Genomic DNA, 16,040 nt, shown 5'->3' with positions numbered 1-16,040 from the left:
TTTAATGTCAAGGACAATATAACATTGCCATGTAAACTTAAAAAATGAAAAGCCTAGATAAGGTGCTTCTGCAAATCACTTTCAATCTGGCTACATTTAGCCTGTAAAACACCTTTAGATAAGACTTTTGTAACTAAATTTACTATTTTGAATAGTTAATAGAGTTAACCTGAGAAATGACATATCTATCAATAGAGACTAAATGGCAGCTGCACATTTCATTTGATTTCACTAAAATTTATTTCACTACATATTGCATACATATATCTAGATCACTAAATATGTCTAGCTCAGTTTCATTTTTAAGTATTTAGAATTTCTATACAATTTTTGGGTAAGAATAGCTTCAACTTTTCTCTCTGGTTTGAGATTGTAGGTTCCTTACCTGTAGGCAAGTATTTGGAGTGTATTCATACAAAGTAATATTTATGTTAATAAATTTTGTCTCATTTTCTTATTGTCTTTTGCTTAGGTTGGATAAAAATAGAAAAAGAAACTTGAGCAGTAAAAATACTAAAGAAAGACAGTGTTTGAATTTTCCACAGTCTTTAGGTCTATATAGTAGGCTCAGAAAAGGAAAAATATAAGAATTTCTTGTCAAAGAATTCTAAGTCTGTTCTATACTTCTTAGAGATACGGAGCTTACACCATTCTACATAAAGGTAATAATCTGCTTATCTTACATTTTTATTTTAAAAATATCTTCTGTCCCTGAGTAGTGTTTGTGTGTGTGTTCACATGTGTGAATACAGGTGTGTAATGGTACAGCATGTGGAGGTTAGAGGACAAACTTGTGTGGTGAGTCTCCTCTTCCACCATGCTTGAAACAGGGACTTCTGTTCACAACTGTGTGAGCAAGGTTAGATGCCCCTTATGCTTCTGGAGGCTTTCCTGCCTCAGCTTCTTATGTCTCTAAAGGAGAGCTGGGATTATGCATTTAGCTCTTCCCACAAGTTCTGAGAACCCAAATTCTGCTCATCAGGGCTTTGCGACAAGTGTTTATAAAAGGAATCATTGTCTGCCTGGTCCGTTACCTGCTTATCGTTGAGACCACAGCATTTATAGTACAAATGTGTACCCATTAATTATTGTTAATTCAACTTAAATGACAAAAGTGAAATTCCGTTCTTATTTTTTTATTGTGTGTGTGAGTGCATGATGTTAGGGGGTGGGGCACGTGTGCCATAGCATGCATGTGAAGGTCAGAAAACAGCTTTGTATCTTCCCTTGAGAACTCTTGAATGGAAAAACAATGTGAAGAAGACACCAAGGATGGGGAATATTCGATGACTTCAAAGACAATAATAAGGAATATGAACTTACCATAGAAATAATTAAAGTAATCAGTATCCAGAAATAGTGCTCAAAAATATGTTCCTATAATTTTTTTGCTATAATTTCTATATAGTATATTTAAAAAAAACCTACATTGTCTATCTTTCCTCAGCTTGAAAGCTTAGTTTGATTTTATTTCATAGTCAGACATCATTAAATTTATGACAACACCATCTTTTATTAAAATTTTGCTTGATAACAATATATTTTATGAGAAATATTTTGAAGTTTAGTTTAATATTTTTGTATTTTTTTACCCAGTATGGTTTGTTTGATAATAACTATGAATAGTCTGTATGGATAGAAATGAACAGCTAAAGAATTTAAGTTTCAATGGAAGACTGGTACTGATATTTAATGAGGATGGAAAAAATGAATGCAGTATGTTATGACTTGTGTGAAGGTTTTTCTTTTTCTTCTGCTATAAAATTTGTAAGTGGATGTTGAAATAACTACTATGCATAGGTAGCAAGCTGGTTTCCTGATGCTGGTGGGTTAAAAGATATAAATGTATAAAGAAAAAGGGATTAACAAATAGGTGGGGGAGGGGTTTCCTTCAAATGGATGGAACCCATTCTTTTGAAAGAAAACTCCCCTCTTACCTTAATCCTGGAGCTGGTTAGTTCTCCTCTGTCCTCCTCCTAGGGGAGAAATACCCAAAGTTAAACAATAATAGAACATGGTCTTGTATTAAAGTCAAGTTCAGTTCTGGCCAATCCTTTCCTCAAGTCTCACATGATACTACCAACTGTCTGATATGATGGGGCTTCCACAGAGTCGAATTGAAACCCATTTTAAGTATTAAGCCAAAGGGAATGGACAGTAACTGTGTAAGATGTAAAATATGGTGTCTCCTGCTGGATTAATCTGTCTTGCCAGAGACTCCTAATTAATTTCAGGCTTTCTTAAAGCAGGAAAATTCATGGGATAGCACTACTTGGGCAATTGATCAGCAGAAGTGATAAGGTAAGGCACATCAAGAGTTCCCATGGAGAACTCTTACCATGTAAGTGTCCTGACATTTCTCTTGCCTTTGGGAATAAAATTATAATGATATGGCAACAATGTGTGAGAAGTTGTACTTAATGTTATCAATTGTAATAATTTTTATAAAAATTGAAAATAACGTGAGGATTAGGAAAAAGTCTCACCTGAAACAAAAAATCACAGGTGAGATTTAATTTTTTTTAACATTTTCTTTCATCTACCAACAAGGCTTAAGTTTCAGTTCATTCAAGTTCAGAGCACTATAGCCATTATCAGACGGGGTTTTCTTCTATAAAGTATCTGTGATTGAATGGGACTCCTGGTGTCTTTGGAAAGATAGCTAGGAAAAAGACTAAGTTTGAGTATACAATAATAGTGGCCCTAATAACACCTCTGTCACCCATCAGCTAGATGACATGTGTTTTCATAGAGTCATGTGTCTGGATGGATATAGCATCAACTTCAATTGGTTGTTGGGATAAAGTCTGAGAATGAGCCCATATACATGGGCTTTGTATATTACGGCTATTATTAAATCTTTACTTACTTCTCATTACATAGTCTCTGACATTTTTTCTTATTTGAATCATCTCTGTTTAGGGTATTGTCTAGTTAACTGATCTTAAAGTCAGTTTATAGCTACCCTTTGGCATAATTTTAGAGGGTGGCTGATTGGCTCCCATACAAAATCAATACCAGACAATTGATTGAATTCCGTGAGACATGAAGGAGAGTAGAGACCAAGAATGAGCCTGAACCCATACAAGATCATGTGCTATTGTTATTTAACTTTGGGTAACTTATTAAAAAACTTCATCAAGTAAAATGACATCAGGTGAGCAAATGAATGCATGCTGGAAACTCAGTTCGTCTCAGTATTTTACAGAGACAGCAAAATGAGGGACATTGTTTGCAGTACCCTAAAAGTCATTATGAAAATGTGCAGGAGGAGAAAACATTATGGGAAACTATGTTTTCCATCAACAAATCTTGTCTTCCTCAGTCATTCCATCTGGTTTGCACTGGAGTCTCCGTATGAACTTTAGTGAGCTTAAAATTGTATGACATAAACTTGATATAATAAAAGTTTTTCAGTTGCAACATAATGTTCTTCTTTATCAGTGGTGAAATTTCTAAAAGTGGCTATCTTGACAACTAATATTTTACCCTCTAAACATTATAAAATCATCATACTATTTTTCTGAAACGAATATAGTAAAATATTGTAAACCATTCTTAAAATGAAAAAAAAAAGATAATTTTATCTTATAAAACACCTATTTTGTCCATGGTTGTTACAGTTTGGAACTAAACTCTTTGTGTTTGGAAATAATATAAAATTCAACCAAAGAAACCAAGTGTAGATATATTGCCTGGGCTGGGTAAGATTAGAGTGATCATGCAGCATCTACACTTCAGGGGCAAGTGTTGGCTACTAGAGATAAAGAGGAAAATAAAAGAGAAATTGATAGTGTTGACTTTGCTAAGGTTACTGTGATGTCCTTAAAAATCATCTTCTCAGTGAAAGCTCATATTATATGGCAGAAATTATTTATGTCATATCTGCATATGACAACATACAATTTGTTCTCAATAATATTCAAGTAAATCCTGCCTGTACTTTCACATTAATTATAGTTTTTATGTATCCCAATGGGTTTTCTCACATATGTGCCTTATCTAAAGCGTGAAGCCAGCATTTCCTTTCAATCTCTATTCACAGAGGTGTGTAAGCCTGGCATCTCTATCTGAGAAACATCTTTAAAAACACTTTTCTGTTTCACAATATAACAGACCACAGCAAAAGAAGTGGCTTGTTTCATTTCCAAACTATCATCTCTGTTTCTATCACCTGGGACTGACTTTCCCACTCGCTTGCAACTCCAGAGAGTTCCGAGACTGATATACATCTTCAAGTCATGCTTCAAGTATTTAGAAGCGGGAGGGGCTGCTTCCCATAACTTGGAATTCTCTAAGTGGCTGTTTTTTTTCTTGTTTGAACCACTCAGATACTGCAGATTACTAGTTATTTTCCTATCTTTTTGAGAACCAACTTCAACTATGGCAAAGTCTTTGGTGGATTTATTATCTACCTCTGTGTAATTTCCTCAGCTAAATAATAATTTATCCTATTTTCCACCTAAACTTAAATTTAAGTGCAAACTTGAGTCCTATATAGATATTTTTAATATACTTTAGCTTTATCACTGTTGGCAAAACTGAGACAAGGAAAGAATTTTAAAAAACTGCTGTTATTATTCAGAGTAAACTGTATTCATATTTAAAAATACAATTCAAAAAGGTCTTTCCTCATAAGAGCACTGGAGAAAGGAGTCAGAAGACATCTGTTGTAACCTCAGCTGGGAAACTCTGGGCAAGTCACTTAACCCTTATTTACAGTGTCATCCTTACAGAAGAGAGTGAGAAGAATTATCTACATTTGAAAAGAGTAATATTAGAAAGACACTAGACAATGATTTTTAGTGATTTATGTGAGTCAAATTTAAACACCCTTTCAAAGTGAGCAAATTAAACAGAAAATTAAATATTAGATGAACAGATTTTTTGTGTCCAATGTAATATTGTCATTATCATATTATTTAATAGAAAGTAACTAATTGCTGTGGGAGGCAGTGTAACATCAGCTCCTTCTGCATTCCGTGTTTCCTGGACTACCTCTAAATTCTTAGGTCTTTGGTCACCTACATTAAGTTTCCTTATGACTTTTTACTATAAAATTTTGCTTTTATGTTTAAAATTCTAGCAATAAAAACATGGGGTTGGAGACAATGTTTTTCTAAATTTTTTGAAGGTGCTTGTTGCAAATATCTGGAAAGAGAGGGGTCTGGTTGCTGGAGCTGAATATATGTGTGCTTTCTCAGTCAGAGAAAGGCCTGGAGGAACTAACCCTTGGTGGTTTTAATCTGTTTCTGTGCAGTGAAGAAGCATGGCAGAGGAGCCCATGTCTGCTTTCACATACTCTGAACGTGTGTAGCTATTAGTGTCTTGTTTATTTGATTGAAACTCCAATTTACTCTTATTCCTGATAGTTGCTAAATAGCACTCAAGAAAACATCCCACTTTAATATCTTTTTCAAAAACTTATCTGTGCTCAACTTCTTCTTTGAATAATCCAGAATAAAAAAAAGTTAACCTAAATGAAATCTGGCTTATTTCAATATGATAGCTATATAACATATGACCTTATGAGGTCAGTAGGATTTTCAATTTTTTTTAACAACTTAGTATTGTAGACTTTGAAAGACAAGATTGAAATGGAAAGGTTGGATTCATGCTTTCAGTTTTCTTTTGTTGTTGAATTTTGTGCTGTAAAAGTTTATGTTGAAATGGTGCTGCAAAATTTTTAGAAGTGAATTTCATTCTTGGTACATATCTTCGTAGATTTTAGATACCCAGAAATTGTGGGATCTGTGCATGTAAAAGGAATGATGTTTAATTATGAAAAAGATAAACCATGACCTCACACAGCATTTCAATGATTTGATCACCTACTCATCTCTTATTAAAATTATTTAACCAGTAGATTGCTTGCTTTTCAAAAGGCTCAGGCATCTGAAGATGTGAAAGATGGCTTCCTATTTGTATGTTCCTATGCATGTGATACTGTGTATCTATAAGAAAGTCATCTTACATGTCCAGTAGTTCATTCTGAAACCAACAGCTAGATGTCTGTCATGGCAGGGGAAGAGAAACCTTTAAAGTGACTGAACTGCAGTTTTCTTATTCTATATTAAAGCATAATATTATTCTAAGTCAGAATAATTACTATTTTCTACACTGTTCTGAAACATCCAAACCATTTTATCTCCCCTTTGTTAAATATGAAAGCATAAAACCAATTTTACGTTGGCTGATACTATCTTCAGACAAAAAAGATTGATCCCATCTAGAGTGGTGGATGGATACTTTCTCATATACTCTGGTGAAGTAGACAGTGAAGAAGATTTTCATGTTTGCAGAAAACCAATATTTACCTCTGGTCTTCTAAGTTATCATCAGCATAGAACTACATTAAAGCATCATGGTGGAGAATTTTATACTGAGGAGTAGATTACATTTTTACAATATCATAAACTTTAAGGCAGGGGTTCTCAACCTGTGGATATGACCCCTTTTGGGGATCAAATGACCTTTTCCCATAGGTCACCTAAGATCATTGGAAAACACAGATATTTACATTGTGATTCATAACAGTAGCAAAATTACCTTATGAAGTGGAAACAAAAATAATTTTATCATTGTGGGTCATCACAACATGAGGAACTATATTAAAGGGTCACAGCATTAGGTAAGTTGAGAACCATTGCTTTAAGGCATCTTCTCATGTTATGGTAATGTTCACATTACTATGTATTCCTCCAAAGCATTAACTTGTGTGTGATACATGGGCAACATATTCTCTATCTTCCTAATTATTGCATGTATAAAGAGCTGTATTCTACCTGTGCTCTTCAGTTTCTTCCCAATCTGTCTCTGTTTTCTCAGGTAAGACAGTTCTGGAACCATAAGGGGCAGGAATCTATTGCACTATGGCTAGAAGAGTTCTTTTTTTATCCCCAGAGCTACTCAAAAGCTGGGATTCTGAGCAGCTTGAGCTGAAGGGCCCCAGGCTGCTCTACCCTGGGAAGAAAAGTCAAAATGTGTCATGCATGGTATATCATACTGGAATGTAGGAGAAGAACATTTGTTTCCTCTTCCAGGGAGATATTATTTTAGCCACTTTTTTAATTATAGAAAAGCTAAATTAAAAAATTTCAATTTCAGATAGTTGCAGAAACTTTCATCTTTTTCTATCAAGTTCAATCATCTTGTAAAGGAAGGATGAAATATCTGGGTCCTAGTATGCCATCATTTTCCCCAGGACACATATGACATCAATGTGTTTACTACATGTCATGCCAATTTGTGAATATAAAATAATTGGTACTCACAGTAAACACCAGCATTACTATAGAAAAGTGGGAGAAATTTAAGTACATCACCAGGGGTTTTGCATGCTCCTGTCTGTTTGCGAATGATAAAAGGTACAACCAATTTTTGTTTTATTCACTTAATTCTTAGCCAGATAGACTGTATCTTAGTTAGGGTTTCCATTGTTATGATCATAGATACCATGACCAAGGTAAATAATATAAAAGAAAACATTTAATTTGGGCTGGCTTATAGTTTCAGAAGTTCAGTCCATTATCATGGTAGGAAGCATGGTATTGTGAAGGCAGACTTGGTGGTGAAGGAGCTGAGAGTTCTACATCTTGATCTAAGAGCAGCCAAGAGGAAACTCTCCTCTGCCTTGGGAGGATCATACACATAGGAAACCTCAAAGCACAATAATACTCCACAGTGATGCACTTCCTACAACAAGGTCATACCTCCTAATAGTACCAGTCCCTATGGAGCAAGCATTCAAATACATTTGTCAATGGAGGTCAAACCTATTCGAACTACCACATTCTACTCCCTGGCTCTCATAGGCTTTTAGCCACAACATAATGCAAAATGCATTTAGCCCAACTTCAAAAGTCCATCATAGTCTTAACAATGTTTAAAAGTCCAAAGTTCAGTCTCTTCTGAGAGTGATGTGAATTCTTAAATTTAATCCTCAATAAAATCAAAATAAAACAACAAATCACATGCTTCTAATATCACAGAATATGAATCCACACCAAAACTTAATGTGAGGAAATACTGGACCAAAGCAACAGCAAAAACAAGCTGGGCAAACTCTAAACTCTCCATCTCCATGCATGACACCTAGCTCCTTTCAGTTTTTTGAGTAGAACACAATTCGTTCTTGGGCTTGTTTCACTTCCTATTAGCCGCTTTCCTTAGCATGGCCCTGGCATCTCTAATAGCATGGAGTCTCTAAGGCAACTTCACAGCTGCTTGTTCCAATGTCTGAGATCCATACATGATCTTCTGAGCTCCTTCAAAGGGCTTGGGTTACTTCTCCTGCTCTGGTCTGGTCTCTGTAGCACTTTGGGCTCTGATTGACTTTATTCCACTGCTGCTGCTGTTCTTGGTTGTCATCCCATGGTACTGGCATCTTCAGTATGCTGGGATCTTCTGCTGCAACTAGGCTTCCCCAATAGCCTCTTTTAGGCTCTCTTTGTGGTGCCAAGCCTCAACTTCTTTGCGGGGCCTCATCAATGTTGGGCCATAAACAACAACTGAGGCTGCACCTTCACCAATGGCCTTTCCTGGCCTCTCACAATGCCAAGGCTCACTGGCTCTCCATGATCCTTTTATGTCTTCAAAACCAGTACAATTTGAGTGATTCTTACATATTATCAAGTCCAGCTGCCAGCAGTAGGTCTATCTCTGTAAGAATTTTTTGTACTCCCAGAAAGTACTTTCCAGAAGATTTCACCTCAGTAATGCTGGTCTCTTCTTAAGGACTGTTTATTGCTTAGCTCCAGTTAACTATCATCAATTGTCCCTGTCACCTCTTCTATTCTTGACCCTTAGGCCACATTGCATGCTGGAGCTGGAATATGGCTCCCTGTTCTATTACATTTCCACCAGTTTCTGTTTTCAATGGTTTCCTTATTGCCTAAGTTTGTCCTGGAACTTGCTTTGTAGACTGATCTTGAACTCAGTGCTCTACATGCCTCTGTCTCCTGAATGCTGGGTTTAAAGGTGTGTACCACCATGCCTGGACTGAAGTTTTTCTTTGCCTTTTCACATGATCTTTATAAGGCCTGGATTGTAGTTCATTCTAGATATAGTCAAATGGACAATGGAGACTAGCCATCATAATCCATCCCTTGTCAATCTAACACATAATATCTCCTTATGTTCAAATGAAAACAATAATATAGTCATAATAAATTCTAACATGATATAACTACTGCTTGTTTAACTACAAATGTATTTACAATAGGCTTAGCAGGGTGGGATCTTGGCCTGAAGTCACTACTCCTTTAATCTATTTAATATCTTTGAACAGAGGATTTAGCTCCATTCTACTTCCTTGTTCCCCTTTAAACTTTGAACCATATACTTTGTATTTTTTCTTTCTTAGTTTGACTATGCTTGATCAAAACACTCTTCATAAGAGTAAACCACAGGGCAGAGTCTATGCTAGGCTTTTTTGAGACTTCCTTTGTCAATATAATTAATTTGAATTTCTTCACTTTAGCTTCAGGCTGACTCTTTGGATAACGGCAAACCCCAGCTACATTCATGACCAAAATATCACACAAACAGTCTCTCAGCCACACATTATAATTCTTCTCTAAAACCTCTTGAGCCAAGCCCTTACAGTTCAAATCATCCTCAGCACGACTGCCTTCCATGCCTCTACTAGAATGGCCCAATAAGCCCCACTTAAAACATTCCACAGTTTTCCAAAGTTCCAAAATCCACATTCTTCCCAACAACATCATGGTCACCAATACCTCAGGCCCCTGTATCAATTCAGTCTTTTTTAGAGTTTCCACTGCTGTGAAGAGATAGCATGATGAAGGCAACTCTTAGAAGGGAAAACATTAAATTGGAGCAGGCTTACGGTTTCAGAGGTTCCATTTATTATCATCGTGGTGGGAAGCATGGCAGTGTGTAGACTGACTTGGTGGAGCCAAGAGTTCTACATCTTGATTGAAGGCAGCCAGGAGGAGACTGTCTTCCTTAGGGATCCAGGAGGAAGGTCTCCTCTGCACTGGGTGCAACCTGAACATAAGAAACCTCAAAGCCCACCCCTACAGTGATGCACTTCCTCCAAAAGGCCATACCTCCTAATAGTGCTACTCTTTATGGGCCAACTATGCAAACACATGAATCTACGGTGGTGGTGGTGGTGGTGAGGGGGACACCAAACCTGTTCAACTCACCACAATATTCAAAACATAATGAGATCATAACAGCCTACTTGGCTAGAGCATCTGTTTAAATGTCAACAGGAACATAGAGGATCTTCACAAGCATTTTTTACCATAATACTTAGTATAAAAATTGTGTGCTTAAAGATCAAGCTAAAATTCCAACATGAGAAAGTTTCTTCTGAGGCCTTGCCCTTAGCTAAGGAGCTATATTGACAGGTAACAGTTGCTGGAGGAGGAAGAATAGTTTTTCTTTGGGGTTGTGGCCACTGCTTCAGTAGATGCCTACACACCTATGCTCTCAAGGCCAGGATCAGCATTAACAGGACTCAGATGAATAAAAGAGGATATGAAATTGGAAAGGAGTCATGTCAGAGGACCCAGGAGGAATTAGTGATGGATGCAAAGTGGATCTGATCAAGATATATTGTATATATGTATGAAATTCTGAAAAATTAAGGGAAATATGTCATTAAAATTATATTATTATTTAGAAATCCATAATATATCATTTTCAGAAGATATAAATAAATGTTTATTAATTTATTGCCAACTGGAACTCAGTAATATTAATATCCATCCTCGCACTTATGTACTTTTAAGAATTTAAATTTATATTAAATACTAAAAGTTGACTTACTTATTTCTGACAGAAAAATAAAATTTGGTTTCTCACACACTGTGCCGCAAACTCCATCTCTCTAAATGTTTTAAGTGCATCTGAACTTATGATGAAGTATGTTTTATAAGTATTACATTGCAAAATAGTTCTATAGTATAATTCATCTTTCACACACTAATTACAATATTATTTCATGATTTGGTCCAAATATCTCATAAGACCACTGGCTCTGCTACACATAGAGAGAGAAAGTCTAATAAAAGATTGAGTTTTCTACTTCCCATTCTTAGTTCTCTATCACTCCTACATCCCCTGACCCCCGCCATCATGCTGCTGCTGGGAGGTTGTGAATGCCTACTCTACATTAACCATGATAGGCCTGGGTTGCAAGGATGAGCTGGGCATCTCCAAGTCCAACCAGTCATTAATTATTTTTTTCAGAATTCACCCACTGATGCAAGTTCTTTCAGAACTATCTTCTTTTGAAACTTCGTCTCTTTTCTTTGGTGTCAGAAAAAAATTGTTTATTTGAGATGCAGTTCTATAATCATCTTCAGAGAAAGTAAATTTTACATGGGAATTATTATTGCTAATCAAAACATTGGAAACTACATGATTTTAATTTAGTTTCAGATATTAGTTTTGGATCAAGTTGAAAGCCGTAAGAAATCTGCAAATGAGACTCATTGTTAATTTTTTGGTGGTAAGTGAAGATGTTGAAGAATATGAATATTTAAAAATGAACATTTTCACCTAAAAGCTGCATAATAGTTTGAATGTCTTGTTAACTGAATCAACCTAAACAACTTTTAATAGTCTTATTTATCATATAGCAAGGTTGATAGCATAGTAATTAAAGTAGTATAGAGAATGTAGTAACGTTGATGGCATGTTCAAAATAATACATGTAATGTTATTGTAGTATAAATAATTATGTAAAAGGAATCTGAACAATGGCAAGTTTGAGTATAAAAGTGATAGTGTTGATAATATTCACATTAAAGTTAAAATAAATAATCATCTCTCATCAAAACTTTGTATTTTATTATAATGTCTCCTGAAATAAATATTTCAAAATAACCCTCAAGAATTTGCCAATCAGAAAATAGTTATTAGAGTGATTTTCAGTAGCCGGAGCAGTGGAGAAGAGATGTGGAGGATAGCATGGAATCCAGAGAACCTGACACAGTAATGTGGCTGTACAAAAGAGATTCAGAAGAAATAAAATGATCAATGCACCTGGCACCATTGTGCCATTTAAGAATCAGAGAATCTGTGTTAAAATGCAATAATGGTTTCAGAGCTGTCTATAACTGAAAGTTTAATGATTTTAAGATTTGCATATATCTCCAGTGAATAACATTCTGAAATGAAATCTGTATGAATAGGAAAAGGGTCTGTTTATCACTGTTTGCTACTTATACCAAGTCACCTGGTACATTTTTATTATCTGGGCTTGCACCTAGGGCCTGTTGTTTGCCATTCAAGCTCTCTACTGCTGAGCAACACACCAGTCCCTACAGTGACATTTTCCAGACTAGTCACAGATGTGTTCTCTGCAGTGATTTTTCCTGTATTTGTTTTAAAGCTCACAGTAAAGAAGAAAATCATGACTGTCTATTCTGATTATATGTCCCCCATTTCTCTTTTCTGTGACATTTATTCTGTAGCATTTTTGAACAAACAGTAAGGCATGGAAGCTGAAAACTATAGATGAATGGAACATGGCCAACTATTTGCCAGCCTTATCTGGTTATGCTTACACTGAAGGAAGTATTAATATTTTACTTTTTCTAAAGCTTCACATTGCTTAGTGAATCGGAACAGAGTTTGTGAGGAAGCCACAGTTAATAACAATGAAATACAGATGTCTTACCATAAGTAGAACAATTAATGCAAAGAACAGATTTTTTTTTAAAAAAAATAGTTTCTATGGCAAAACAGACTTAAATTTCTTCTGAGTGAGTAAGACAGGTTTCATGGACACCTGAGGAGGACAGTGTGCCTTTTGAATTTTGCTTTCATAAATACAATTAATGAGAACGTGTTTCTACAAACTAAATAATGTATACAAAAGATGATTATTCAACTCTATATTGGTTTGCCTCTCTTGAAAGAGAAGTCTAGACAGAAGAAGAATGAGAAGTTTAATTTAGTAGGCCCCTCTTGCTTACAAGGCTGGGGATGGAGGAGTGAAGTTAGGGGGAAAGATGCATGCTTTTAGCTTTCTGTATCCTTCCAGTGCTCTTGAAGACAGGCAGAACAGCTGTGACTTTGGCATGCAGGGGCCAGCTTGCTCAAGAAACTTTGGTATATAGAAAACAAATGCATAAACAAACTTCCCATGCAGGAAGTTGAGTTTAACAGACGCCTCATTAACAAGATCTAGGCAAGGACAGGAAAGGAGGAGGAAGCCAATCACTCATTATTATACAGTTCTAGACAGATGAAGCCCTTCAGCATTTCGCCAAACAATGCCTGTAGTGTCGATTTGACAAAGTGGCACATTTGAGAGGAAACTCTCTAACCATCAATGGGAAGCAGACACACCCATATCTTAGGGCCAAATTCAGTTCCAGAAGCTTGATTTTATCTGTAGACACAAGATAGAGGACAAGGCAGCTATATCCACTGAGAATTAATTAAGAGAGATAGCTAGTGAATGTAATCAATAGCTTGACCATGGATATATATACGAACCACAGTTGCTTTCACCTTTCTATTTCTTGTAAGTTCTTTATACTTAGGGGTTTTTGAACACCTACCTCCACAGAAGGGTATCTGATATCTGACTGAATGGAAATTATATACTTTTTATAATATCTCATACAAGATATGTCAACAAAGTCAAAACATGCTGGTGGCAGTTTAAGTTTCTAAATGGATGACATCGTTTTAGTTAGGCTTTTGTTGTGAGTAATTTATTAGTGTAAAGTTTCCCTGATTATTTCTCTAGGTTTTCATGGGATGTTTGTTCAAATAAACCAGAAAGCAGAGCTGCTAGAATTCATATGCAAATTTGTCTTTACTGACTACTTTTTTTAATAACTGTTTCCTTTAAAGTTTCCTGTTCACAGAATACTCTCTCACACACAAAGCCTTTTCCCTGTACCCATATTTGTTTCTCAAACAGATATCTCACCCCTTGCCCAGCCCAGCATACCCAAGTATATTGCAGTTCCCTTTATGAAGCCAATGAAAACAACTACAGAACACTGATGTTGCTTTCATTGTGGGTGGGCAATAGTACAATGCTAATATTACCTTCAGTTTTCAATGGCTTACCAGAAACATCACTTCTCAAGACCAGGTTCTTGGTTAAGCCCTTTAGCAGGGACTGTGATTTCCTCTTGAATCATGCTTTGTGCTTCTTTCCTAAGCAGCACTGAGACCAGAGTGATTTGTCAGTCATCACTTGATCTAGCACCAGTAGGTTTAAAGAAGTCTTTATTACTTAAGGAAAATAGGAAATTCTGTCTCCTGGGTGTAAACATGAATTGTCTATGTCAAAAGCCAAAAGTATATGCAAAAGGTAGATTTGACCAGTATTTCTGTAAGAGTGAAGATCTCTTTAACCCATACAGGTAATGCTTTTCTTGTGAGCCACTTGGCATAGTCTATCTACATATCTTTCTGTGTCACACTTGATCTAACTTTACAGATCTTACTCATATCATACTCCCTTTAAAATAGATGGGATTGTGACCTGAGTAAGTACCATAAAGCCAGAGCCTACGAGTTCATCTAAGTTTGATTGGTTTTATATGTGGATATGATTTGAACAGTACCAATGCAACCTCAACATAGGCTGGAAGAGAATGATGCCATACTAAATGAAACACTGAAATGGAAACAGACAATCTCTCTGTTTGGAAGAAGTGGGTTCCTTCTTATTCAGAGTGTGGCAAACAAGGATAATGTTTAAATGCAATGATAAAATGCAGAATCACTATTGATACAATGGCAGCAGGTAGCATCAATTTTGGTGGGCAAAACAACAGAAAAAGTTGATGAAATCTAGAAAAAAATACAATATCCATGATTTAGGCCCACTTCAGGGAGCTAGTGTTCAACCACTTTGGTTTTTATATGGCCTTCAAAGGTTAATGTCAATTATGATCGTTTTAGAATCAAAATTAAAACAAAAATTGCTTTTACCTGATTGCTGATCAAAAGTATGAGATGGAGAAAAAGAAAATAAACCAACAAACATACTATGTTTACACAGAAAGTAAAGTATTCTTTCAGGGACATCAGGGAAGGTGGAATACTATAACAATGCATGTTCTATTGTTATACTATTCCACCCACCTTAATGAGGAACCCTTGGGCGTTGCTACACCATAGCCTTTGGAATCCAGGTTTCCTCCCACTTTCATCGTGTCACAGGGCTTTCGTTGCTCGATGTATTCGTTCATCGTGGACTCCAGGAGGAAGGCGAATTTGCCCTTGGACTTGCGGACACGAGCCACGCCCTCAGCGGTAGTTCTAGTGAACACAGATGGCTCTGCCGATCGCATGTAGGTCCACATCTTTTCATACACTGCTATTTTTGATCTCTGGAGGAAATGCAAATAAAATTAAATACAGGAAAGAAGGGAACAGCATGTTAATATAGGCAGAAGTGAGGTTACAGTAAGTCTTTTAGGTCATTCCATTGTCAGTTATTCAGTTTGCATGGCAGAAACCTAACTCTGTAGAAACTGGAAAACTAAATTTTAAAAATTCTTTTAAGAAATCAACCAAGTGCCAGGCATTTATAGCGATGATTTCAAAAAGCATGTAGCACTTGCCATGATGAATATTATACCATACCGTTTTACTCGATGTTGTTTTGATGTTATTGAAGGTTCCTGAAAAGCACTGAACCTTTAAAGCTTCATGTTCTATCATATTCATGAGGAAGGTGAAAAGGACCATGTCAGATCTCATTTTCACTTCAAAAAAACTCTTCTCAGCTCTATATTTGAGTTGTAATAGAGTTGTTGTGTGTGTGTATACACATGCATATATATGTATGTGTGTATGTTAGGTATATTATACATAGTATATATTTGAGTTGTAATAGACTTGTTATATATGATAGTTATATATATGCATTATTTTATATAATGTATAAAACGTTATATACAACATATATATAAAGCTATATACAACAAGTCTATTACACCTCAAATATATGATATATATTGTTTTTCATGCCTCAAAAGATCAGTTTATATCAAGTCAGCCCTTGAACATTCAAGGGAGAGAAGATA

General features: G+C 35.9%; 1 protein-coding gene across 2 annotated transcripts in view; it reads right to left on the bottom strand.

The window, feature by feature from the left end:
* Window positions 1-16,040, bottom strand: part of Gria4 (glutamate ionotropic receptor AMPA type subunit 4) — a 368,088-nt gene that overhangs the window by 21,105 nt on the left and 330,943 nt on the right. For both annotated transcript variants that reach the window (XM_028771311.1, XM_028771310.1), the window contains exon 14: window positions 15,094-15,341. In XM_028771311.1, the coding sequence (XP_028627144.1) occupies window positions 15,094-15,341 (248 nt within the window). The remainder of the gene's footprint in view (window positions 1-15,093; window positions 15,342-16,040) is intronic.

This window comes from Grammomys surdaster, unplaced genomic scaffold, assembly GCF_004785775.1.
Source record: "Grammomys surdaster isolate TR1022 unplaced genomic scaffold, NIH_TR_1.0 206, whole genome shotgun sequence".
NCBI classification, from domain to species: domain Eukaryota; kingdom Metazoa; phylum Chordata; class Mammalia; order Rodentia; family Muridae; genus Grammomys; species Grammomys surdaster.
The sequence above is the reverse complement of the archived record's forward strand: the minus strand, read 5'-3'. Positions and strand labels throughout refer to the sequence as shown.